General features: G+C 41.7%; 1 protein-coding gene across 2 annotated transcripts in view; it reads left to right on the forward strand.

The window, feature by feature from the left end:
* BMPER (BMP binding endothelial regulator) overlaps positions 1-27,998 on the forward strand; it is a 148,925-nt gene that overhangs the window by 49,924 nt on the left and 71,003 nt on the right. For both annotated transcript variants that reach the window (XM_058810808.1, XM_058810803.1), the window contains exon 7: positions 25,589-25,688. In XM_058810808.1, the coding sequence (XP_058666791.1) occupies positions 25,589-25,688 (100 nt within the window). The remainder of the gene's footprint in view (positions 1-25,588; positions 25,689-27,998) is intronic.

Here is a 27,998-nt window from a genome sequence, read left to right on the forward strand (position 1 = left end):
CTAACTCTGAGAGCATTTTATAAAGTAGCTAAGTGGGAATAGGGCCCATAAAAGCTGACACCTGGTGGAAACCAAGCCAGGGAGGCATTTTCTTTCCCCGTGGTGGTGTTACATTCCTTGTGGTCTGCAGTAATAGCTGTGCCTCCTGAAGTACGGGCTGTGGGGTTTTACTCCATGTACAAATTGCCATTGCTTGAAGCTTCAGCATTTGTGGTATTTGGAGGACACATTTTCACTTCCTGAGTATTCAGTGCAGCAGAGGTAACAGCAAGTGATTACATAAAATGAGGAGTAAGTTACAGGCTTGTGTGAGGATGGAGGGAGGAGAAACACGCCTGTACACCATCCACAGAAGTATCATCAACCTGTGTAACACATTTGCTGTCATTCTGTTGAGAACTGCATCTTGCAGTGTTTCTCTGAGTCAGATAAGAGGCTAATGAGGATACTATTAATATATCTAAAGGTACTTTTAATATGACCAAAGGGACTTTTTGCAGTTTTCATAATGAGTGCCTGTTTCTATTTCTAAGTATCTTATCCGTGTGCCTCTCATTGCTGAAAGTCTCTGGGAAATCCTTTATCTCAGACTTTCCTCAAACTTATGGAGAGATGGCAAAGTTCCCAAAGCTGACTTGGATTTGACATGCTTGTTCCCTGATACTGCTCTTCAGTGTGTAGCCTGCTATACTCTGATTATAATAAGTTTTTGATTGCTAGTCTGATTTTTCTTGTAGGGCAATGGGCTCCAAACAGAGAGGATGTTGCCTTCTCTCTCAGTATGAAACAAGGTTTAGCAGAAGGGAGCCAAGTCATGCCAGGGAATAATTTTGTCCTTCATGATGTGGTGGTTGCATAGCAATGTGTGAAGCACACGGTGCTCCAAGGGAGCAGGCAGGGCTCAAACTGGCTGGCACCCCAGAGCTGCTACAGAAAGCAAAGGTGCTGGCTTGCCCAGGAAAACCCAGGGATATCCAGACAGTACAGAGATTAAAATCTGTAATTTCCAGCTCTCCACAAAATCCTCCATCCCTCCTTCATTTTGAGCTCTACCTTTTTTAAATACTTACATTTATTAAGGTGAGGTAGCATGCATAAGCTATATCCTAGAAGTGGGCAGATGAAAGCAAAGGCAAAAAAAATTAATAATTTCTGATGTACAGGATTTTATAAGGTATTTGTGCTCTTGCAAACAAAGTAAACCAGTCATGATGGGAGTAGGAGTTTAAGTCAGTATCATAAAAATAATTCTAAAATCTCATTTGAAGTTCATATCAACTTTGATCAGATAGCAGATTTCTCCTAGGGATGACAATTGCCCACAGAAGGAAAACTAAAATAAAACATAGCATACCACACATGCCTAGTCAGAATAACCTGAAATATTCATATCTGGAATGCCAACAAGCATGCTTGTGGTTCAACTACAAAATAAATAACAATTTAATACTATTAATTCAAAATTATTTAAGCACACAGTCTCTGGGTAGTGTAAATATAAAATGCATTAACTGCTTCCCCATTTCCCCAGTGCTGAACAGGAATTTGAATGAAATTTAGTCTTTTATGATAGCTTTCAAAATTACTGGCTTAATAAATCAGAACCAATATGTTGAAAATGTGTAGGAGCTTGACAATTTGTCTTCAACAGCCATAATACCAGAATGAGGATGTGTCAGCCCTGTGAAATATTATCAAGATTTTTTTTGCAGTCTGTTGACAGAAATGAAGTTGCTGGAGTTTGTTTTTTAGCGTTCATGGTTTCAGCATTTCAGTGCAGGAATGAAAGCAATGAAAAGAAACAGGGTGGAATTTTTTAAAAAATGATAACTTATGATTGTGCTCTTAGTTTTGAATTTGGCTCCAAAATCTACGTGTCTTCAAATAAGGCAGTGATGAATTCCACCACCTCATTCTCAAATTAGAAAGTCTCTACAGCACTGGCTTTGAAATGGTGCTGCTTATAGAAGTTTCTTCTAGTCCTTTTAATCCAAATTTCATTTAGACTCCATGTCTCCTCCTTTTATCTGAATTAAACAACGCTGAACTTAAAAAGTTACAAATATTTAAAAGAATGTGGTTTTCCATGATAAAATTGAGATAACTTTGTTCATAAAAATGGAATCCAGGAACTGAGTTGGATGGGATAAAAATGAGGAACTAATTATGTCCACTGCATAATTTTATCACCTATTGCTAGTATGCTGTCAAAACAGCAGACTGCTGTCTTTGGAGATAACTATGTGCTATCTCTAAATTTTGAAAAACAAACTGGTTTTTGTGTAATCCCACACAACCCACGAGTTCCTGGTTTAATTAGGTTCATTTCAGTAGTGCTAACCCAGGGACAGATTGAGTCCTGCGTTTGTAACTTACTGTTTTGATACTCAAGAGCAAATACTGGCAAGCTTTACCTTAACATCCTGCATGAAGGCTTGGAGGCCAAATGGAAAGTTTCATCAAAATGGATTGCTTTGCCATATCGAGAGAAAGGGATATGAACTGGGGGGAGGGGAGCGGTGGTCATGGGGAGAGAGGGAATTTTAAAACAGTATTTTTTTTGTTCTTTCATTCTTGTTCTTTTGCTCATTCTTTTGTTCTTTCTTGGAGCAGCCCCAGGGGCATGGAAAAGGGGGAGCGTGCGTGGGTCCCTCTGTCTGCGCACGTGTGTGTGGATCCGTGTCCTGCACGCGTGCTGCTGCTGCGTGCCCACGGAGAGCGTGCACTTGTGTGCATGGCCCTCGGTGCCCTTGGGATCCCCATGTCCCTGGATCCTTGTGTCCCTGTGAGCTCCCCGTGTCCCCGTGCCCCTCGCCGGCTGGGTGCGCGTTCCCGCCCTGCCACCAGGCGGCGCTGCCGGGCGCGGCCCCGCGGGGTCTCGGCGGGCGCTGCTGCCCAGCGCCACCTGGCGGCCGCGGGAGGAGGGAGCCCCGCTCCGCAGTCCCCGCGCGTTTTCAAGGGGCCGCCTCAGAGAACAAACGACATGGAAACCGGCTTGTGATGGCAGATTTTGTGAAAAAGACCAGGAGCCGTAAAGTGAGAAGGAGGTCAGAGAGGTGAAGCCTGTCAGGTGAACAGTGACCCATTAAGATGGGTGATGTTGATCCCGCAGGGACTTGGCAGAGTCACCTCAGGCACGCCTTGGTGGTTCAGCCTGAGCCAGGGCACACATGGCACCAAGGTGTGCCTGAGATCCATAACCAAGCAGCAGGGAGACAGCAGAGAGGGGAAATGGACACCAAATTATCCCCCTGGGCCTGGTGCAGCACCTGTGTGGGGTGTAGGGAGGTTGAGCCTGGCCTGCCCCGCAGCCTGGCCCAGGGGTGCTGGCCTTTGCCAGCAGCACAGGCAGCTGCAGAAGGCAATATGCAATGCAGAGTGATAAAGAAGGAGTAGTCACCCCTTGTGACAATAACTGACCAGTAGAAATGCACTGTGAAACGCTACAACAGCCTGGTGGGCTGCCCTTGAGTTCAGCAGCTCCTAAGAAGAGAAATAGCCAACTATGACTAACTGGGCAATTAATAACAGACGTTTAATAGGAGCCACATTCAGAGATTCCAGCAGCTCTGTTTCTGCATGCAGTGAAACCCTGATTTAAATATAATTCTCTAGACCCTGAAAGTACTTGACCCTTTTTTTCTGTAGGAGCTGACTTCCCAGCTGGTGGTGTTCCTGTGTGTGTATTTGTGCTAGTGAGGCCTTTTACGAGTGCTCCTGTTCTCTGCTTTCACCTCTCCCCGTCATCCTTTCTCTGGTAATGAAACTCAGGTCACCAGGGTAAAATTGTTGGATTTGATTTCTGGTGACAGTGCAGTTTTTGAAAGAAACTTTTGCATATGCAGATTGATTAAAAACTGGCAATACTGGAACAACAGGCATTAACTTATGGCTTTTGGTTTTCAGCCGAATTAAAATTATAGGAGAATACAAAGGAATGAAACCTGAGCAGTTGTGCTCTGCTGAGGAGAAAGGCAGTATTGAGTGGGAGGCTAGTCAGCTGCAAGTGCTAAGTTGGAGTTGTTATTTATTATCTGAATGAAGATAAATGAAATCACCAGTCATTAACTCACAATGTGTAAAGAGCTCTGAAATGCCTTTCCACACATGCAGACTCCCAAGGGGCAGCTGCAGCCTCTCTGCTTCCTTGCAGAGGATGTTAATAGGATGCAACAGCTTTGCTGCAGGGTTATCCACACTTGTCATATCTTCCCTTGGGCTAATTTGATGGGTAAGGTGTGCCCAGGTAGGGAAGCAAGCTAAAGACAGCATGGGATGAGTGGGTTCCTGGGCAGAGGAAGTGGTGGCTGGTCAGTGGGTGTGTCAGCTGGTCAGCGGTCACATCGCCACTGAAGTCACCACCTAGGGGGCAAATTTAAACTACAGCCTTAAACGCGACAATACTTCCATTTTTGCAAGGCTGGGAAGGATTTAAGGGACTGGGGGCATTTGCAACCACCTGGAACACAGAAAATAGTTTCTTGGTGATGAGCTTTCCTCTTTTAGACCTAAGGGGAAGAGTGCCAGAAGGCACTTATTATTGTTCTCTCAGGTGAGTTAGCAGGAAGATCCACCCCATGAAGTAAGTAATTAGGAGTGCCTGTCCAAAGTACTGTTATAATTTAGAAGAACTAGTCTATGCCCTAGTAATTCCCATTTACATTTTATTTCCCTTGTCTCTGACGTGAAGGACGTGGGGATGGTGTAGCAAATACGTAGAACAAAATGTAGACTTTTTTTCCTTTTCCACTTTTCTTTCTCTCCTTTTCACTCTAGTAGAGAATGCCTTGCTAACCCTGGGAAGAAGCACCCACATGGGTTTCTCTGGGGGCAGCTCTGGCTGCCCCGTGCTTGACTTTTCATAGGGAGACAAGACAATTGTTTATTTTGAATCATGACCAATTCACTTGCAATTGAATATTTAAAAAGAAGTGTCTTGGTTACTTAGCCAGTTGCAGCGACAAGTGTCTAGCCTTCTAGAGCAGAGAAGGTCAGAGTCCGGCTAGCTGAGGTTAAGGCTGACACCTCGCTGCATGGTCTGCCAGCGCCCCTCGGCGTTGTAAGGCCTCGGGCTGTGCTGGCTGCGGACTGGATCGCTGCTAAACGACGAGAAGGAAGGAGCTGGACACTCGCCGGGGGGCTAAACAGGTTTATTGGAAAGCCCACGATGTCCCAGCCAATGACCAAGAACAAAGGGTGCTTAGGGGTTATAAAGGGAAGGAGTGGACCCGGGAGGGGTTTACAGAAGACCAATAGGGGGAGAAGAGGGGATGAACTTAATACAAATGACATAGTGGAGAGCCCAATAGGTACCAGGTATGGGAGGGGCCCCGGGACCACAGCCAACCACAACCCCCAAAGAGGAGAAGCTTCTGGAATACTAGGTGGAGTGGGGGGTGATTGACTTGGCCCAGGGAGGAGAAAAAGCATACATATAAGGGAAAATGGGGAGGAGGAATTATAGAACCTAACAGATTGACAATAGAACTGGCAGGGCTGTGGCGGGAAAACTGAGGACGGCAGAACCATTTTACACAAAATGGGGGGGAGCAGATACATAAAATGGGGGAGGAATTAAATGAACTTAATGAACACACTACAACAGCCAGTGTCTTTGTGTTCTCTAGGACTGCTATGGCCATCTTTCCATTGTGCCTGCTGCTACAATGGCCTGTTAAGGTGCTTTGTGTATCTGAATCCTCTGTTTGCTTGTTCAGACATAAGGATTGGCAGATTGAGGCAGAAGAATGGTTCATCTGGGCATTTGTCTTGTCTCAAGTACTTCCTATAAGCAGGTGTTAATTTAATATTCTTCCTAATACAATATATCAAGTTTTATCACCGTTTCTTCAGCTGACTGGAAGAGATGCTGAGGCCAGGAATGTGGTGATTAAAAAGCATAGTAAAACTATCAATTACAGAACCTTGGGTAGGCCTGGTTGACTTCATCCCTGAAACATTACATAGAGCCCCATCATGCAGTAAGCAGAAGTCAGAGGGTCAAAGGCATTTTAGGGTTGGATGTAGTTTGAAGAAATGCCACGGGTTTGGCTCCAGGCCATCCCACTCCCCTGAGAGAGCACAGTGAGAGAGAGGAGAGAGGAGGAGGCCTGTGCTGTCTCATGCAGCAGATGCCACAGGCTCTCTTCAGGATGAAGAGGGAGACTGGCTTGATTTAGAAGCTGAAAAGGTGCCTGAAATGTTGGGGCAGATGAAAGAGCTAATTAGTTATTTACTAAATGCTTAATCATGCATTTAGGGTTTTGTTCTTTATTTTGCTCCACAACTGCTATAGCCTGTGCTTTCAGTACACACACTTTCTTAACCCTTGTTTACTCTTGCTGGTAAGGTTGCTTCTGACTGATGTGGCACATATTTACTGTGCAGTGGTGTCCCTTTAACTGGGATATTAGGATGCTCTTAATAACTACTAGCTTTCCAATGAGTGCAGTGTGGCCAAGCATAGCAGTGAGAACCTTCCTGGGTCACCTACAGAGATGACATTCCAAGAACAAGGAGAGGAAGAAGTGCATTCCAGTAACTAGCAATAACTGAAAAAACTCTGGCATATGGCATGCTTTGAAAACTTAATTATGCTTTTAAAGAGAGAATGTGACATACAGATGTTGGACTACCATTCAATGGCTACAAATGAAAACTGGACAAACATGACAAGTTCTGGGAGCTTGCATCCTCTGAGCAGAGCAATGCCTCATGTTGAAGGAGCAGGATTAAAAGTTCTATATGAGCTTTGAGTTTAACTGTGGGTGATGGGACACATTATTTGTAGCTTTCACGAATGGGATAAATGATTTTGTGTTACTTCAGTGATAGCTCTAATGATGAAAAATTTTGGGAAGTGGGGAAGGTCCATATGACTCAGCTACAGCTATATCCCTGGACTGGTAACACTTTTGGGGAAAATGGGCATTTGGCCAGCCAAGCTTTAGTATGAGCTCACCTTCCACTGGGATTGCCTGTCCTGCTTTCTTGAAAAGCATCTGTACGCAGGACCTATTCACAGTGCTCTTTCCTTAGTTTTTGCTTGTCCTGTTGGAGACAAAAGAGGAAGCTTGATCTGGTTTCACACCTTCTCCTTTCTCCCACATGAAGACAGGCGGAGAGCAGCAAAATACATTTCAAGCTGGAACACTTTATCTCTATGCATTTTCCCAGGAAGCGTTGCTTTTCCCTTTTCTTGCACAGTATTTCATGGTACTGAACATTGTCCATTAATCTGATATCCTTGAGAACTGTCAAAAATAGAACACTCGTGTGAGTTGCAGGATTTATTTACCTTCCTCTGAAACATGGAAAATTCTCAAAACCACAGGAAATGTATTAGAAGAAGGAATCATTATACTGAGAAATTTGGTGAAAGAATGGTTACTTTTTTTTCCCTGCTGCTCCTCCAGCAAATCAGACCATTAGGAACAATGGCAGAGGTGTATTTAGCCAAGCATGGAAAAAACAGAGCAGAAATGTATTTGTCTTTCTCTGCTGGTAGAAAGCACACAATTTCTGTGTAATTTGCAATGGTGGAAAGGGAACTGGGAGATGCTCTGATCTGGGCTGTACTGAGCTGGAGGGGAGGCAGGAGGTGAACAGGCAGAAGTGCATTTACTTGGGAAGCTGAATGGGATTTGATAGAAGTCATAGTGAAGCAGCCAGAGAGAAGAAGTGGCTTCTTATGTTCTCAGGCAGGAATTCTCTCCCCAGACACAGTTGTTTGAAAACTTTGTTGGCTAATGAGAGCAAGAGACTCTCTCGTTGGTGTCATGAGACTAGGAGAGCCTAAAGGCATCACCAGTAGGAATGTGTGAGTTGGAGTAAAATAAGAATTGATTGCACCTTGGAGCAAAATAGACTACTGTGAGACGCAGGCAGTGTTAGTGGTGATGTCATGCTGGGTGAAGCCAGCAGGGCCTGGGAGGCATGAGAATAGGGTATTTCCAGGCCAGAAAGATTCCTGATAAGCACTGAGTGGTGTTCCCCTTCCACCTGACACTGCTCTTTCTGTAACACGGCTCACATTCTCAGGTGGGATTGACATCACACTCAAGGTCTACTCTAGGGTTTGAATTTGCAAATTCTAGAATTCTCTGTGTCTTAGCCAACATTATTCACTTGTGGTAGTGCTTCCCTTCCATGATGCAGGGTGTACATGACATGGTTAGCTGTGTCTAAGAAGCTTCCAGATCTTCCACTGTGCTAGAGAGTGGGCCCCAGACAGTTTGTAAGCAATGGCTTTGGCTGTGTATAGGACAGCTGCTTGATGACTTACTTAATTACTGGGTGGAAAACAACTTTAAGTTTTAAGAACCAAACCAGGTGTTCTGTTCTTTAGTAAAGAAGTAGTTTGAGGTAATCACATTGTTATTATTCAACATGTATACAGTACTGGTCATGCTAAAAAGTCATACAGAATATTCTCCTAGGTGTTGTTTCCTCCTGGGTTCTTTTCTGGCTCATTTACACAAAACTTGCAATAAAAATAAGTTAGTGTGCTTGATGCTGCAATGTACTTAAGTTAGCTGTTGGTATATAAAGGAATCTAGCCATGGTAACACAAACCATTGCATGGGCTAATTTACACTGTGGACAAACTTAACCAAGGTACTTTGTGAAGGAGCAGATACTTGTATAGTATGCAGATGAGTCTGTGGGAGAGAGCATTTTTCTTTGTGAAAGGAGGCCTGGACAACAGACAGATGTTCACTTTGCCAGCAGCTGTGCTGGTTAAAATGTTACCATACCCAGATGCTCGATATTCCCATCTTGCATATGTTCCTGTCTCCTGAGTTCTGCCAGTGGAAGGGAGCCAGAAAGCACTTGCTAAATGGGCTCCAGGCAAAATCAGCTGCAGAAGATCAAGCAGCTGGTATAGGTGGCTTGAGATAACTTGACCATGTTTTTCTGAACCTCATAGACTTGGCAAACTTCTGAGGATGGGATAGCATCCAGCTGGCAATGTTCAGATCTGGAAGACAACCATCAGCTGATGGTCTTAGAATCACAACTGCAACCCTTATTCTTGCTTATCCCTTCTCTTGTGTTGATCAGGAGTTAGGTAAATGTTTTATACCATCTTCATGGGCCTTACATTTTTTAATTGTAGGAGGCTTTGTTCAGGTAATGAATCTCATTCAGGGCTTCTCCAATTTATTTCCTGTTTTTAGGTCTCTCTGTAAGATTAAAATTCAGTTCTTGCTCCTTACTTCCATCACTCAAAGCAAAACTGGAATGAGATTCTTAAGCTGGCCAAGCCCTGAGTGTGGAGGACCTTGTAGTGATGGGGCCATGGAGAGACTGATTTTTCTTGCAGTGTTTGACATTGTGTGTTCTTACCTGAGCAAAGCATGATCCAGACTCATCTACATTCAGCCTCCCCTCCAGCAGAGTGGATAGGTGTCTCCTGGAAAAGAGTGGGCAGAAGGTTACCAGCTCGAGGTTCATCGCTACAGGCATTTGGAGGTTCTCAACAGAATTCTGCTGTGTACTGGGAAAGCAGTTTTCTAACTAAACTTAGAGATTCTGGCCTCCTCCCTGAAGCTGTCTAGCCATCTTGCCTAACTTGACTCCTGGGCAACAAGCAGCTGAGTGAAAGCAAACAAGGTCTGTGGTGGCATCAGAGAGAGAGGACTCACCTGGGGCTTGCTCCAGCACAGAGAGGGAAGAGGAGAGCATCATGGCATTATAATTGGTACTGAAGTCATGTAAAGCAGGAAAAAAGGAAGAAAAACGAAGCATAATTCAGACCTGTCTTGATTTAATGGGATTATTATGGAATAGACTGACTCTATTAGAATTTGCCAGAATAAAAGCAAAGAAAAAAAAAGGAAAAAGAAAAAGCACAGTTACTATCTATCAAGTTAGAAGTGTGTGTAAAAATTACATGAGGAGTCCAGAGTTTGCCTCAGATGCAATAATGGCCTCATTCTCTAGAGTGATAACGTGACTGATTAACCTTCCTTGCTTCCTCTTAGAAAGAAGGGAGGAAGAAGAAAAAGAGAGAATAGTAATACATCTTCTGTTTCTAATGTTGATATGCAATCTAAAGGGATTTAAGCCAATGCTGAGTGCTCTTTGAAACCAGCAGTAAAATTAATTAAGAAAGTTTGAGAGGGCTATGGATAGGAGGGATAATACAGAGAAGATTTCATTTAGCTTTGAAGAGGAGCCCTTCCTAAGCAAGTGTTTCACATTTGTGTAGAGGATGAAATTGCTAAATAATCCCTTTCTCTGTACATTTATTTTGGTTGCACCCAATTGTTTGAAACGAGTGAGTTGAGGGGGAAGGTCTCACGTGCAAATTGTAGTGCTGTTTTCTAGAGTGCTGCATTGTCTTCTGTGTCTTCACTTCAATAGCAATTCTCTTGCTTCTGGTCCATATACTTACTTAAATGACATGGAAAGAATAGATAGTATTTTGAAGGATGCTCCTGGTAGGAATTTCCCTTAATCCTTATTTTGCTGTTTCTACTTCCTGTATCTGTACGGAATGAGCTGTGTCATGCCTGTGCCAAATCAGGAGCCCTATGCTGCCTCTCCTAAGACACTTCTCTTGCTTATGCTGCCTCAAGAACACCTGGGACACAGTGGGCATCTTTCCTTGAAAAACAGGGTGGATTTCAAATTTGGATTGTTTTTCTCTTTGCGTAGGTCTTAATTAGTGCTGGGGCAGACAGTTTGTGCTTACCAGTTACCATCTGAACAACCTTATTGCATGATTTTTACAGAGGTCTTGAGAGAAAGGGAGGTCTCAAAGTTGAAAATGACCTTTTTGTCTAATCCTGTTTTCTCAATACTAACCAGGGCTTGCAAGTGTACAGGATTTGGCAGAGCTGCGCTCAGGCTTGCAAAAAGTTCAAACTGACCTTTTTTCTGCAAACTGAAAATGCATGAGAGAAAAAACATTTTCTCCTAAAGAAATCATAAAAATATTTTGAAAATAAAGTCCATGCAGAGTCTTTGAACCATAAACAAAATGGTGTTGCCAATCAGACTCCCCTGGTGTTACTGAAGAAATACAAGATTAATGTCAGTCAGAATAGCTTTTCTTTTACATTATATGCATGATCAATCCTAATAATTAAGAGTTCAGGGATATTAAGTGTAGCCAATAGAAGAAGTGGTTGTTAACCACAAAAAATAACAAAATAGAAAGCCATTAGCAAAGGCTGCTGTAGAATCGGTTTAATTTGGACACAGAATTGCAGAGACCTCATGCAGACCTCTCTTGGCAACTCTTAGTTTCTTCAGTCTTCTGTTTCTATCATTGCTATTTTTAGCCCCATCTGTAAAAATATGTTTTTGCCAAGAAGCAAAAGCAGGATAAATTCCAGAAAGCTTGTAAGCAAACAAAGAGATCACAAAGCTTACAGGACAGTCACAGTTGCAGTTTTGTCAAGCTGCTTCCCATTTGTTCCCTGGCTTTGTGTTACCTATTTTGATAATAAGACTGCCCAGGCAAGAACTTGGTTTTTAAGCTTCTTTACTTATGCTTAAAGCCTGCATCACATTATTTGTACCTATGTAAATAAATTACTTACTCTCACAGGAGAAGATCTGCACTCCCCCACTCCAAGGAAAACTGGGAATATTTTGTTAAGTAATTTAGTGGTAGCACTTTGTACAAAGTGCCCCTATAGTGGATGTGGACAGCCTCAAGTTCTCAGCTCATGGTCTGCTCTTTCTGAGATGTATTGCCTCGGCACACTGCCATGCTGGGAGGTCAGTGTGGCCTGCAGGCAAGCCAGAAGCGATGTCTCATCTCTAGCCAGCTCACATTGTTGAAATATAGAGATTTGTCAGCACCTTTCTCTGCAATCATGCTGGAGAGGTTTTACTGTCATTGAAATGTTTAGGATAACAACCTGAGCGTTGTCTGAATTAAAAATATCTGGCTGTGGAGAGCAGCTACCAGTTAGGATAGGACAGCTTTTGGTTAATCAACAGAGGCATCTTTTGTGCAGTCAAATAGAACACCTGGATGCTTGCTGTTGTGCCAGGAAGGTATGGATCTTCAGTGGAAAATCCTTCAGCATGTCTGCAAGTGCTGCGACAATGTCTTGGATAGTCACTGGCGATGATGTGGCACCAGTTAGCGACATGTAGGTGGATTTTGCCCAGAGGGACTTTTTAGCCAGTGTGGTCCATTCTTGCAGCAGCTTTAATTTGTTTGAACTGGTCACTAATTGTAAGATGGTTTATCTTGAGTTGCTGATGGTTAGCATTCACCTTCTAATTGCTGTTTGTTCGTGTGTCTGTTCATGGTTTGATTGTACAGAATTATCCTTGAGTGATGTTTTCTATTGGAATGCATTTCTGTGGGAGGCAATGTGAGTACTGCAGAGCTCTTCTGGGCTGTAGGAAGTGTTCTCTGTGCATTTGTAGTGAGTAAGGTGTAGGGCTTCATCTGCTGTATCTACTACCAGTACTATGTAAATTACTAAAAGAACAACAATTACTGTACTAACTACATGCAAATGAATTATAGAATGGTAGCTGGGTGGGCCAGAAGACTGGACTCCTTAAATTCAGTAGAAAATTTAGCTTTGTGGGGTTTTTAATTTGTTTTGTTTTGGGTTTTTTTGTTTGTTTTGTCCTGTTTCTTAAAAATCTTAAATCTCCAGTAACTCCAGGAACTACATACAATATTTTTGTACTGCATCTCATAACTTTAGCAAATACTGATTTGCAGAAACGGAACAGTCAGGTGGGAAGCTCCTGTCAGGGAAGTGCAAGCCTTCCTCATTGCATGGGGAATGGGCAGTGGAAAATGCTCTCTATGTCTAATCAGACCTAACACGTGTAGCACCAGTGATGTGCTAATAAAAGTGTCAAGCCCTAGGACCAGTAATTTACACCCATGTTTTCAGATTCTCTGTGCAAAAAAAAAAAAAAAGAAACTCTCGTTGTGGATGAAAAATGATGTGTGAATCTGTAAGGCTAGGCTGAAAAGAAGCAGATGCTGACATTTCTAGAATTAATATTTTTCGCCTTAAAGACGCATCTGTCATCAGTCTCCACTTTATAAGAGTGGAGGAGCGCTTATCTAAATAAACATGGCAGCTGTTTTATATGATGGGTCTGTTTTTTAAATAGTAAGAAAATATTGTATCATTTTGAAAGGTATAGCAGCCATTAATGTTAACTTACAATAATAGTTTGGTGTGTGTAGCTATTCTCTGCTGTAGAATAATTTCAAATTACACTTTTTCACATAATCAGAGAACCACCCTGCATGAGTAGAGGGAAGGTTAATAACTGAAAGTGTGTGCAACTGCAAATGGTGAAAACTTGTTGAGAAGAGAGTTCTGGGTTCTGTCCTGCAATCTCAGAAGCACGTTAAATAAAATCAAGAGTAGGGAAAAAAAGACAGGAGCTTTTGGAGAAGTAAATTATCAAAGTTCTCTGCTTATAGATGATGGTTGCAATATAAATAATTCACATTTTTTTCAAATGTCTTTGCTTGGCCAATTAACATACCTTTCTCTAGTACTTCAACAAATCCTACACATAAAAATGTGTGTTTCTGTTTCCTATGAGAGTCTTTAATGAGTTACTTTACACTGATTTTAAGACTATTTTACATCATTAGACAGGTACAAAGGAGACTTAATGAGGCCAAGGAGACACCTACGCTTGCAAGCAAACCCAGATTTTATTTGCTTGCTTATTATTTCTTTGAGTGACTAATAATGGTTTTTGATGATGAAGCAGTAAGCCAAGTATAAGATTGTGTTGTAATTTGCACTTCCAATTGCATGTGGTGTGACCCCCTTTCTTAGTGTTGCTATAAATATTTTCTGTAATGTAAAATGCAGGAAGATCTTCCTTTGTGAGAAGTCCCAGATGTGAAAAATTCTTCTTGGGTACATGCCCCTTTCACTCGCTTCTGGAAACATACTCCTCCTTTCTAGACAGCCTCATGGTTCATATGGTTCTTTTTATTTTTCACTGCTCTGTACTTCTATTTTGAAGTGCTTTGGTTAGCAGGACATTATTGGAAAGGTAGGTACAAGTGTTTCCACCTATTCTGTCCATCTCTTTGAACAAAGTTGGTCATGTGCTGTTGCCTTGCAAAGAATTTAGGTATGGCCATACACTTTGGGAATGCCACCTGAGCTTAGCTAGGAGATGAGTTCCAAGCTGGTTAGCTTGCTGTAATGGGGCTGACCCAGATCAAGAAGAGCAGCAGGCCTTTAGGCAGGTGCCAGAAGAGCTGGCCTGCCCAAAATACAGCCAAGTCTGGTGTGCTAGAAATGCCTAAATGGCACCGTATTGCTCTAGAGACTTCACCATGCCGAAGGTGTCCCTGAGAAAGTTGCCATCTGGGCATCAGCCTTTGACAAATGGCTACCAATAAGAAGCTGTTAATTAGCAACAGGATCCCATCCATAAAGAACAGCAATAGCTAGATATGAACTTTACTGTGAAAAAATAGGAAGCCATGTCTTGGAATGTCTGAATGGGTGTCATGGTGCGGTGTAAAGGACGAATAGATTTCTTAGGGTTTCGTCCACCCTCTCCCCATGAATATGCAGATTGCTTGCAAGCTAAGAATGAGAAAAAAAAATCCAAACCTGTTATTCTTCTATCAGTCTATCTATCCAGGACTTGGAAATGTCAGCATTTGCTGCTGATACTTCTCCAAGTCATTACCCCTGGAGGAAGGAGGAAGTGGTAGAGGAACTCTGACTTGTAAATGATTCCTAATCAAAATGCTTCCCAAGGCTATTTGTGGAAAACTGCAGATTCCTTAGCACCCCTTGCTCAGACTTGTGTTTAAGACTAAAACATGTTACTTTACCTTGATCCCAAGCTAGAGTGTGCCCTACCCTGGAGCAGAGCCAAGTCACATCTCTGGGGATGGACAGCTCTATGTAGTACAAAGCAATGGAATTATGCACAGTGCTATTACAAATGTTGCTACAGATAGGTGCCACTGGCTGACAGTGAGTCTAATCCTATACCATTTTGGGTAGACTGAAGCTATCCCCATGAGTATTTCACTGTAGGAACAGTTTCATAACCTACTGGTTTCATAAAATTAGCCTAGTTTTCCTAAAACTTTATTTTCCCAGAAATCCTCTGAATGAGCTGCTGTTTACCTCTTTCTCACATAACATTTTAAAGTGTATTTTTAACTCACTTTGCTAAGTGCCTAGGACAAACAGGATCTCCTGTTAATGAAAACCTTTGATGGATGCATTAAGGAAGCAGTGTGTATGTAATCCTATATTTCCTGAGGTTACCTCACCGGTATACATGGAGCATAACATTCAAGGAGTCTAGATGCATGTATAAAGGTCCTGTAAAAACCTAGAAGTAGTATCCTTGCCACTACTATGACAGTATGATTTATTTCACCATGGATGTTCTACAGATACCAGTGTGCTTTATCAGCAGACCTTGAGGCAAGGTCATTCAAAAATTGTAGAAATAACTGGTGAAGGATTAAGTCTCAACCTCCCCAATACTTCACTGCCCTGAATCACAGAGGGAGATTTGTTCTCTTTGCTTGTGAATGGAACTGTGATTTGATGTGAACTATTCTGGTAGGTCTTGACCTAGCAACAGCTTTTCAAAGTTAAGGTGTGTAGGTATCTGCTTCTAAATTTTGTGGTTTTTGCTCTTCCAAGAACAACCCTAATTGGTTTTACTTATTTGCATCCCAAAACCTGAAGTTTCAAACCATTCAATGGAATGATGTTCATATTGTCTACGAGAAAGTATCTGCTGAATAGAAAGTCTTTACTTTTTATCTAAATGCCAGATGTCAGAACTTGGGCATTTGGAGATTTAATTCGCTCAAGTCTTGCAATTTATTCTCGCAGATAACTTAAGGGGAATTATTTAAAACTAGTGCTCTAAGGCAAAGCTGTGTGGATACATCTGTAGAGTTTCTGGTTGTGACCAAGTATTTTAAAGAATGATGATGAAGTGAGAGTCAGAACTGTCACCTTTCTCAGGGTCACAATGGTACTAGTATTCTGTGTGTGCGAGGAACACACTGGGGACACTGGAGGGATTTAATAACTGTATCTCTGTGAACAAGCTGTTCAGAGGGAAAAGCTGCTCTCAGAAGAGAGGTCAGTTCTGCACTGTAATGTGGGAGCTAGAAGTGGGGGTGAAGGGTGTTGTTGATAGTTGCCAAAGTGTAGGGTTTATAGGAGTACCATTTACTGTGGGATGTAGTGAGAAAAGCTTGTGAGGTACTATCACAAAGCTTATATTTTAGAAAAATAAGCCTAAAAAGGAGAAAAAACCCTTTTGTGGAAGTTTATCTTATGAAAAGCAAATGATCCTTATATAAATACATTGTGGCAGTGGCTATCATTTTGCAGTCATTGAGTTAGGACTTTGAAACCATATGCAAATGCACTGGTGGTGTATACACAACTGTACACCCACTGGACTGTACTTCATGTGTTCTTGATGCCAATGAAAACAAAGCAGGCTCCAACTGATTCAGGGGAAAAGTCATGGCTGCAAGAAGCCAGAACCTGTTTTACAGAGCTACTGCTCTGCTTCTAATAACTGAAGTTAGGAAAGTCCCTTGGATTTAACCCTAACTTTCTTATTATCTGGAATAGGACATGAATAAGCTGAAGAAGCTTGTTAGTGGTTTTTAATAGTTTTTCTGGCCACAGACAGTTCCCAGCTTAGCATGTTTTATTGCAATTTTTCATAGAAACAGTTCTTTTTAGAAGAGAAGTAAATAATCATGTGACTTACAGCAAAGCTTCCATAGTCACTGGAGACCTCTGGTGCAACAGCTAAATTAATCATGAATAGCTGAACTCCCTTCTGCAGTGGTGTGCCAGAATTGTTTCCTTGCCAATGTCTTGGCTTCCCATCTGCTGTCCCCACAAAGCTGCAGCTCTTTTCCCCCAGGGTGCCAAAGAGCCCCCTTTCTGCAGTGTGCAGCTGCCTTCTGCCTTCCTGGCCCATTCCTGCCTAAGTGGTTATCTGGGCTCATTTTTCACCATTGCCTGTGCAACTTCTGGGACTTTTGTTCAAAGTGCTGTCATCCAAAGTGGACTGAAAATCAGTGGAAAGACCCCCACTGTGTTGTATGAACCTTTGGGGCAGTGCTTGCCTACATCTTGCCTTAAAATTCCCTTCTTCCATCTGGTGTATATGTTTTAACCTCCAACCTTGGCTCTATTTGAGTGTGCCCTGTGCAGCAACTGGCAGGGAGATTAGAGGGGAAGGCATAGCCTGTATGAAGATGGCTGGTTCATGGAAAACACCAAGATATGTGGAGGATAGGGGCTGTGGTACTGGTGGTTGTGGCATTGGTAGTATGTAGCTGCCTATTAATGAGCTATTTTTAATATCAGAAGGCTAAAGCCTTTAGATACTATTACCCATCATGAACTTTGAAAGGCACAGTGACAGCAATCAGTTTAATGAGACCTGCAGTAAGGAAGAGTTTGATTAGTAAGTGAATGAAATGGCAGCAAGGGATGGAGATGATGTGAAAGGATTCAGGCTAGAGGAAAAGCTGGAGATGCTGGCCAGTCATCTGTATGCTGAAAGCAAGAACTAACATGCTATGTGGCATTAAGTGTAGTTGGTAAATTTGAGAAAAATTAAAGTAACTTTTTACATGGTCTCTCACTGGGAAAAAAAAATATGAAAAGTGTTGATCTGTTGCTGGAGATAGTGCCTGGGATAGTTAAACAGTCCACAAAGGTGTTTGTGGTGCAGTGTGAATCCAGCCATCTCTGAATTTTTGAGATACTGTTTCTGTTTTTTTTTTAAATTTTCTTTTCTTAACTCACTATCAACTAGCAAAAGAAGGAATAGATTACGTTGTTGGAAACTCTGCCTTCTGGATGAGACTTCAGAGACATTAAAAACCACCTAATGAAAGACAGAATAATTTGTGAGATACATTACTTCTGCTTGTAGGAGACATTTGTTGAGAGAAACAGATCTAGCCCTGGAAAAAGCATCAGCTCTCCAGGACTGTCCAGGGAAAGGATCAATAAAATAACAGCTCTTACAGCAGAACAAATACATGGGCTGCATCTGAAAGCATCCAGCACTTAGGAAAGTTGATGGCTAGTCTGGAACCACAGGTATCATGAATCCTTGTAGATACTGGGAGTAAAACACCAACACAGGAATGGCATAAAGAAAAATGCCTCATCTCACGGGAAAATCTCATTAGCTATGGGACACAGACCTGTCTTATGTACCACTGTTCCTGTTAACCTAGGAGTAGATTATGTTCCCAGAACAGCAGAAGCAGCAAAGATTTATTTCTATAGATGTGTGGCACTTGATCTGTCCTATCTGCAAAAATCTGGTTTTTTTCCCAACACCTCCATGACACAAGCACTGAATGAAAGGCAGAAGATCAGGGAGATGCTAGCTGGAAGGCCAGCTGCTGCCTGACACTATAGGATGCTTTCTGGAGTTCATGCTAAGAAAGAAATTGGGGGCTCTCTACTCTGTGCAGCAGTCTGGCTTTGAAAAAAAACTTGTAGGAACTTAATGTCCTTGGAATTGTACTGTCAGTTTGATCTTTGCTGTTTTGTCTCTATATACGTTTTTCAGAGTAGTCCCTTGATCATTTGTGGCTGGAGCTGGTCAGTGATCCACAAACTACAGATGTCCTTGGTTTCCACCTGCATAAGCTTTCTTTCCTTAGGAATCAGCCTGAAAGAGACAAAGTATGCACCACAATTAAACCTTTCAGGGCTTTTAAGAGAAGGGGGGCTATTTACAACATCACTTTCAACAGAGCCAAGAGCACAGTGTGGAAGCCCTAGAGGCGAGAGGGCTGCTGGCTGTTAAGCTGTGTTACTTTGCGAGTAAGCAATTGGGTCAGCAAACAATTTGATTTCAGCTGGATTGTGGAGCCAGATGCAATATCATCCCAGCAACACTTCTGCATAGTGCTATTAGACTGGAGAAATGTGGCCAAGTGCTGGTTGCACTGTCCCCCAGCTGAGAGCAGAGTGCTGTGACCTCCTCCAAGGAGCCCTTCTCCAGTTCCAGCAGCTGTGAAATTTAGGACAAGTGTCTCCGTCTGTGCGTACCTTAAAGAAAGTTACTTTGCAACCCATAATTTCCTATTCCAGAATGGTCCCTTTCACCTAAGGCAGCAAATACCCTGGTCTTCCACCTCCTCCCACAGGACACTCAGTGCAATTCATGTTTTTGTGAAACTTGAAAGAAGCAGGACCAGCAGCTCCCCAACAGTCTCATTTCAAAGTGGAGAGCTATATCCCAGAAGAGCGTACTTCAGTCTCTGGGACGAAGCTGGGATATTTCAGCAAACAAACAGCAACACTCTCCCACTACAGAAGAGAGATCTATTCTCTTAATCTAACCAATCCCAGGAAAAGTGGCTCTTGTGAATAGGAATGGATGGCAAGACTGGATAGACTTGACACCTACATGTCACTTTGTACACACTGTGTTTGGTTAACATAACACATAATTTGGAACACATAACAGCCCTCATTCTATCCTAAATAAATAATTAATGAATTAGTGTAGTTGATTCTTCAGCAGATGGATACAATAATATGCACAGTAACTTCCAAAGGAGGGAGAATTCTTGGTTTTTAGGTCAAGATCTTCTAACTCTGTGAAACTTTGCAACAGCGCTTGCAATTTGCAAGGAACACAGGGACATGAATTTACATTAGTTGGAGACAAGTAGCCAGACTTTTTGGTTATTGTAGCTTGTTGGTGACACAGACTGTACACCTAACAAGTTGTATCATAAGGGTGCATATGGAAAGAGAGGTGGTGGAAGTCAAGCTTTTACCTGTTAGAAATTGCTGGAATTTTTTGTGCTTCTTTTGCTGTGTCAAGGAATTAATTTCATCAGACTGAGATTAAAAATTGAAATAATTTCAAGAATTGTGCCTTTGCTTTGCCCCGACTTGGTTTAGTAATTTATTCACAATAATCTTTTCTCTTACTATTTCTAATCTGTCTAGATTTTAGGTGATTTTTAAGCCATTTAAGAAGATTTATTTATATCCACACCAATCTGTATGACCTGGTATTAACATATATGTGAGCTCTGTAGAGCATTTTTTTCACATGCAGTTCTTAGGACACCACTGTAGACTGTCACCAGGGCCACTTTCTAAAGCCCTCCCATAGGAGCAATATTGCTGAAAATGTGGTTTGAGATCTAAATCCAAAGTTTAAAAATCTGGCACATACAGTTATAAATACCTGCAGTATAAATACCTGCTGTTTTGAATGGAAGCTGAAGATCTCCCCATTCTGAATTTTATCCAATGCTTTCTACAGAGGCATTTTAAAAATCCTGATCTAGACAATAGATTAGGCTGCAGGGCTGTGGGAAGCTCTGGCTTGTCTGTCTGATTGATGTGCTGATTGCTTTTATGCTGCGAACTGTATTGCTACTTTGTTCATTTCCTAAAAACCTTCTTCCTCCTGTGACCCTTCCAGGGAACTCTCACTGTGCATGACATGGGTGTTTCAGGGGCCCTGAAATACTGTGTAGGGGTGAAGTTATTTCCAGAGGCTGTCCACCCCATGCTGCACCAGCATTCTTACAAGAAGTGGAATGCCTTTCATCTGATTTGGGAGAGGACACCTTTCCGATTAAATTTCCAGATTAAACCCACATTCTAAGTACAGTATCCTCTCCCTTTTGTACCTGAAGTCTACTTACGTGGTACATCAGAGACTGTATAATCTGATTGTAAACTCAAGGTATGGGTTTTCATGGCATATGATTCCAGAGGCATTTTGGAGATGCTTGCATAGTACATGTTGCTGGCCTGGCTTATGTTTTTAATGCACGTTTGGGAGGTGGTCAAAATCTTTATTATCACACAGTAATTAATAAGTCAGATAGAGTTCCTGGAGACCACCAGGTGTATGCAAGCCAACACACTGTCCAGTTCACCTAGGAAGCCCTACACACATTAGCCAATATGGTGTAATGAAATGAGGCCTGGAATGACTCAACATTTTTTTAATTCCACAATGGTAATACTCATTTTTATTGGGATCTCAAATAATATGTCCATCTCTTTATTGGAACATGTCTATTTATTGCCTTTATGCCTTTGCTGTCACAGAACTGATAATGTTTCTTATTATGTTCATGGTGACTGTAGTTGCTTGCACTGGGACAGAGCAGTTGAAGACAAACAGTCACACAGTTGGGTGTTTATTTGGCTTCTCTGGCCACTGGCATGGGGCAGACTTGCTCAGTAGTGACCCTGTTGAACTTTCAAAGTTTTTTTTTTCATGCTGGTGGCGTAAAATCTTTCTGCATAGCTGGAGACAGCCTTGAACATCTGTCTTAGTTCTTACAACAGCCCTGCTGAGTCTACAGTGTGTGTCTGACCTTGCTCTTAATGTCTGGAATATGTATCCCAGAGTTGAGAGAAATGTTATTTTGATATTTCCTTTTTTTTTTTTCCCTGTAAGGATAGGCTCAGTAGTAGCAAATGAAACCTTTCACACTTCTTCTAGAATGAAAGTTAAAAATAAATGTTTGCAATCCACTGACTCCTCACGCTAGTCAGTACTTAGACAAAATATTCTGCAAAATCAATGGAAATTTTATTTCTGTTAGAGGATGAGAAGTTTTTGAAGTGTAAGGTGAACAAAGGGCAAAACTAAGAGGAATCTTTTTTAGATGATTTATAGGTTCACTAAAGCGCAGAGATGAAACCTGAAAGTCAAATAGAAAAATGAGATACCCACAAGAAACCTGGTTCTTGATAATAATGATGTGAACCTTTAACCTTAAAAATCATGCATGTAAAATGTTATTAACTTTAGACATGCTCATTATCAGTAGCAAACAAATTGGGAGTGTGGAAATCTCTGTCCTACTGGGATTTCATGAATGCTTTAAAAATCTGCTGAAGAAAAGCTGTTGGTGGTGATCACTTTCTTGTCCTCCTGGTAGATGAAGCCCAAGGCTTTGGGGATTAATTACAACAGACTGCCAACCTGCAGACTTTTTTCTGCAGACAATTTTTTCTCTGTCTGCCCCAGAACACAGGCTGCACATGTGCTGTGCACCAGGCATGTGGGTAGCCTACCCAGAAATTGCACTTCGTCCTCCATCCAGTGTGTCCAGCAGTCAAACATAGCCTGGATCCTCAATGGGTGTGTCTCTCAACACTGCCAAGTTACTTGTGTCCTTATTGAGCAGCAAAATAGCATAATTGAGGTAGGCGCTGAGCAGAAGTGAATGGATGGCTAGATGGACCAGCTCCATGCTTTCCTTTAAAGAAGGCTTTGTTATCTGTCTTTCTCAAAGATGGACCTCTCGTGGGAGCATTAGAAAGTGCTGTTTCATCTCCCCCTCTCTTCTGTCTCTTGAGAAAACTGCTTGGACAAGACGAAACCTCAGTCCACACCACCTGCTGAGCTGTGGCTTCAGAGCCTTTTGGTTTGTCTTGCAGATATGAGGTGGCAGCAGGAGATAAAATGTTTTTATTTGTCTACAAGGTAGAAAGTGAATCTTTTCTTTGTAGACAGTAGATTTCCTACAAAATCTGTTACCTCCAAAAGACTGAACTGCAGCAGGCTCCTCTGATTCAAGTTTCATGTTAACAATTGCTCAAGGATTTATTTGCCTAGATCTTGAATAGCAGTTCTCACAGGAAGCAGATGTCACTTGTACTTTATTGGTCTGTGCAGGCTTCCAATTCAGATTTGGTTTTACTGAAATAACTGGAGGGTGTTGCTTCTGACCTGGAGCATTCTGGCTGCCTGGATGATATCAAGCAAGGAAATGTGAGCTAAAAGCTGTAGATTCAATTGAGAATTGGAAGAAGAAAGGTGTTCACTGTGCAATTCCCATCCTAGCTTAGGTCATCCAAAGCCAATATTCTTCCTCTCCAGAGTTATTTTTCCCATTGATTTTGGGTTTTTTGTTGAACTTTTGTTGCACTCATTTTTTTCCTACCCAGCTCTATTCCATGCAATTTAAAGCACTGGCTGCACCAGCTGCTTTGAAAGCAGGTATTCTGAATGCTTTGTGAGTCTTGAATTACAATGACTGAGGCTTTTAAGAAAATAGAACTGTTGTGTGTTTTAACATTTAATGAGTGCCCAATGAATTATTTTCCTAAGTTTGGTAGCGCAGGTAGAATTATTCCCACTTTAAAGGGTATGGGTTGTTTTGTTTCAGACTGTTTTTGAACTTGCACTAGCATGGGAGAGCCTATGTGGGACAGCAGCAAGTTAGAAAAGAGTTTGGTGTTAAGAGGCAGCATTCCAGCTGGAAGCAGGAGTAGCAATGAGCTGAAGAGACAGGTGGAACTAGTCTTCGTTTTGTGCAGAGGGGCCAGTACAATAAGTAAGGCAGGAGCTATAAACAAAAGGCTGAAGTGAGAAAATATTTTACATTATCCATGGCATTTTCTATTTTTAAAGATACTTATGCAAGAGGCTACAAAGGCTCTCAATAGTGTGCTAAGCCTGAACTTTGATTCAATCTATCAGAGAAGCACAACTCCATGACAGTTGTGCAGAGCCAGAGCTTATGTGAGTATTGAATGCAGCAGTAAGATTGTGAGTAAAAACGTGTGCTCACCATGTGTTGGAGTATTGCTTTATCTTCACAGAGTCCTCGAATAGCTTGAGTTGAAAGGGAACTTAAAGATTATCTAGGTACAATTCCCCTGCAGGACACCTTTCACAAGACCGTGTTGCTCAGTGCCCCATCCAATCTGGCCTTGAACTCTCAGGAATGGAGTACCCACTACTTCTCCTGGCAACCTGCTCAGGTGTCTTGCAATTTTCTCTGTAAAAAATTTCTTCCTAATACCCAATCTAAGCCTACTCTCAGTTTAAAGCCATTTCTTCTTTTCGTGTTGCTAAATACTCTTCTAAACACTCCCTCTCCATCTTTTTTGCAGGCTCCCTTCTGGTGAAGGTGGCAATTAGGTCACCTTAAATCCCTCTCTTCTCTGGGCTGAACAGTCCCAGTTCCCTTAGCCTTTCCTCATTATATTCCTGATATATCCCTGATCCTGTCACCAGTCTGGCTGAGACATCCATGCCCTGCTTTCCCTTTTGCTGAATTGTCACCGAAATTTGAACTTTGGCTTCTTGCAGCCTTTTTCCCCGGGGTGAATCACAGCATTACTTCAGAGAGCCCTTCTTAGTTTTTTTCTTTCATTCTGCACCTGTGTCTCTTCTCACAGAGCTATTCCCTAAGCATACTAAGAAACATCACTAAAGAATTAATTTAGTTTTGTCAAGTTTCTGGTCTGACCCTTAATTTAGAGCAGTCGTTTCAGTCTACAATAAGCTCTGTGTTTCTGCGTGCTGCAGTGAAAGAATTACGAGCAGTCCTCAGCCATGTGCACTCAGGATGCTTTGGTAGCCCCATGGGACAGCTAGACTTCAATGCATGAAAACTTATTATAGAATGGGGGTACAGTCAGTATGTTATTTTCTGTGCAACAGTGGGTCTGCCTACATGTAAAAGCTTTTACGTGATTCACGGAGGCCATTAGGAGTGGAGTGGTATGCCATCATTTCAGGCACAGAGCTCTTCAAAATGAATGGCTTTTTCCATCTCTCCCCAGGGAGCCCCAAGAGCCATTCAGCATGTAGGTTGGAGGAGACTGTTCATAAGCCTTCAATCACAGCATCAGGAATGCAAAGCTTATTTCTGGGATGAGCCTGCAGCTCTGAGTGATAAATAGGGCAAGACAGCTAGATGAAAAAACCTGACTTTCCTTGCTGAGAAAAAGGTGGACTGATTTTTAAAGTTGGGCAACCTGGACCTCTCAAAAGCCTATGGAGCACATGTTGGTAGAGGGTCTAGAGCTAAACACAGTGTTCTGAAGGCACGATGAAGTAATCAGGCAACAGAGCAGAATGAGAAATAACATCTTTTTTAACTGACTCAATCTTTTATATATTTTCTGTGCTTTTGTCTTTGCCTCTGATATATCTAGTCCAGTTTGCTTTCTTTTTCTTTTCTTTTTTTTCCCCCCCATTCTTTCCCAAAATTTCATGTACCTACTTGGTTTTCAGACCTCTGAACAAAGCAGACCTTCTGGCTTTGCACAGTTGGCCTTGGAGGCTAACAAGAATGTGCTTTCTTAACTGATTTTTGCTTCTGAGGTCACAGACATAGTGGAAGAACACCTGCTCTCATCTTGCTTCAGCACTTAATCCCTGTCCCAGACAAGCCTAGAAGGGCACAACACAGGAGATGAAGGGTAATATTAAAAATTGCTCAATAACTTTTTGGAACATGCAGAAGTGTTCGTGGATAATGATTTTATTTTGCCTGGTTTTATCATATCCACACCAAGAAATAAGATAGAAAGACACTGTTTCTTCTATTACTGCATTTGCTGTTTGAGAGATTGAAAAAAAATATAGATAATCCAAGGTCTCTGCAAGCAATATAGAAAGTCTTGAAGGACAGTTTACATGTCCTGTATGCCTGATGCAGGCAGAAATTTCTGTTGGCAAATACGGCTTTGGTAAGGCTTTTCAAGACTGTTGCCTGCTTGTGTGTGTGTGTGTGCGTATTTACTTGATATTTTGCTTTAATTTTTTCCTAATGAAGCCTATTTTCCTTCAGGGTGGCAGGACACAGTGTATCCAGGAAGTCTGCCCCATTCTTTCATGTCCCCAGCACCTCAGTCACATTCCTGCTGGACAGTGTTGCCCCAAATGCTTAGGTGAGTGGTTTTTCCCCCGAGGAATTTTGTAATTAATACAATATGTTTGTACATAACATCTTTCAGACCAGTATTTCGCAATGCTGGTAAATTCCAGAAGTTGAAAGAGACTCTATTGCTCAGAGTTTACAATCCACAGATTTTGAACGGGTATTCAGGGTCAGTGTTAGAGTTGTGTTGGGTGGTACTAAGCAAGCAGCTGCAGAAGAGCATTTGAACATAGACCAGTTGCCTTGCTTAGAAGAACAAATACAGGGATGATTTCCAGCTTCATTATATATTTTACAAAGGAGGTTGAGGTGTGAGGAAATGCCACTCCACTTCTTTGGAGTTTGCCACAAGAAAAAGGCCTCATCATCTCATATAATCACTTAAGTGAGCATTTGCATTCTTAGTTTTGAGGAAATATAAGTCAGAGGAAACTTCTGAACTTCTGCATTTTTAGAAACTGTTGTCAGAGAGGCCACAGATCCAAGAGTCTATCTCAGGATTGCCTTCTCAAGATGGAATCACACTGTCATCTAGGAATATTTTCAATTATGCCTTTCCAACACATTTTAAAGCTGTGAGTCATAAGCCTCTTAGAAGGGCTGGTTCTTCCAGGTCATGACAAGCAAGGCAGTGACAAAATAAGGCACTGTCTTGTTTTGTTCTTACTTTGTCCACAGATCCCACAGGTTAATATTCCATCTATCTCATAAACAAGGAGCACTTACATTCTAGCAATTAAATTGACTTTAGTTTGGTTTATGGGGTTATAACTAGGTTTGGAAAAAATTCAGAGCCAATTATTCCCAGTTCTTCAATGGAAACTTTTTGTAGTTTTGACTATATTTTTATCTGAAATCTCTTAGCAGATCTAGGTTAGGGATATAGAGATATCTGGCCTTGGAGCCAGTAGAGCTATATAGAGTTCTGGGTTCTGATAATACTTAACATTTTTGACTGCTTGAAACTAACCTGAATTTATTTATTTGCTAATTGAGAAATGCTACTGATAAATGAATGTCTGCCTGGAACATTCAACCACAGTACCAGAGAGTAATGCAGTAGAGGAATGAAATGAAAAGAAGTCCAAATGCTGAGCTTCTGTTTTGGCTGAGGACATTTTTTCTTTCCTTCTGAAAACTCTCCTTGTCCTCTCCTCCTCATGCTTTTCCTGACTGAACTTTCCCCTCCTTGAACTAGGCATTCAAACTGCAGTTTGACTAATTTTTGACTCCTTCAAGGGGATCTTTCTACAATTTCTTTTTTCCCTCCAAATTTAAACAAATTCAGTAATAATAATGAATTTAATTTTATGTGGTTTTTACTCTAAAGCATTTAATATACCTGGGAATAGATTATGTCTATTTACAGGAAAGCGTTAAAAGTTTTGGTGGGGAGGTAAAGCCAAGGGATGAGTAACACACTGCATGGCAGTTGGGAAAGAGAAAAGTTTCCAGGGATGCTGAGGCATGGTTTTTAAAGTATCATGTGGAAGACCTCCCTGCAATTGAATTCCTGATATTCAGCATACATAGCTTAGAAGAATGCTGTGGACTCTACTGGGACTTGAATTATTAGTTTAACTAGTGGTTATGAGCCAGCAAAGACAACCATTAAGCCAATATCTTCAACACCACATCTTTCAAAGTGATGCCTCCTTTGACAGTGGTTTTTAACCAACTATTTGAACTGGGCTGGCCACCCAGAATTGTGCTGAGTGGTTTGCAAGGCATGGCAATAGGGTGTGGGAGAGAACTGGACTTTTGTTCACTTGCTGACACAAGCTCTGCAATTGAAGTCCTGGCCCCACAGAGAGCAGCAGAAGTGTCGTTACAGCCAGGACTGTGGCATGGCTTTGCAGTACATGGATGTAGAGCAGTTCCTTTTAGGGCTGCTGAGCATCCTCTACTGATTTCTTATGTCAGTTCTGCAAGAGAAATTAAACCTCTTGAGAAAGACACACGTCCAGTGAAAGGAAGTCTGGCTATGCAAGCACAGATTAATTCCAAGTAGCTAATTTGCATGAAAGTGATGTTTAAATTGTGTCTAACTGAATAAAGGCAATTATTTAATAACTTTTGTTTAACATTCAATTTGTAAAAACTTAAGGCAAATCCAATGGACTTTGCTGTGTGCTTATCCTTTTGTTCACTTATATCTGAGAGGAAAAGAGAACTTTTTTAAGAGGCTCTAATCTAATCTAATCTAAATCTTAAATATTTTTTAAGATTTATCAAGAATTATTGAAAAAGGAAGGAATTACAGTGTGCCAAGCCCTATGGTTTGAAAGCTAAAATATTGGCCTAGTACTTAGTACATCTA

Source organism: Ammospiza caudacuta, chromosome 1 (assembly GCF_027887145.1).
Source record: "Ammospiza caudacuta isolate bAmmCau1 chromosome 1, bAmmCau1.pri, whole genome shotgun sequence".
Lineage (NCBI taxonomy): Eukaryota > Metazoa > Chordata > Aves > Passeriformes > Passerellidae > Ammospiza > Ammospiza caudacuta.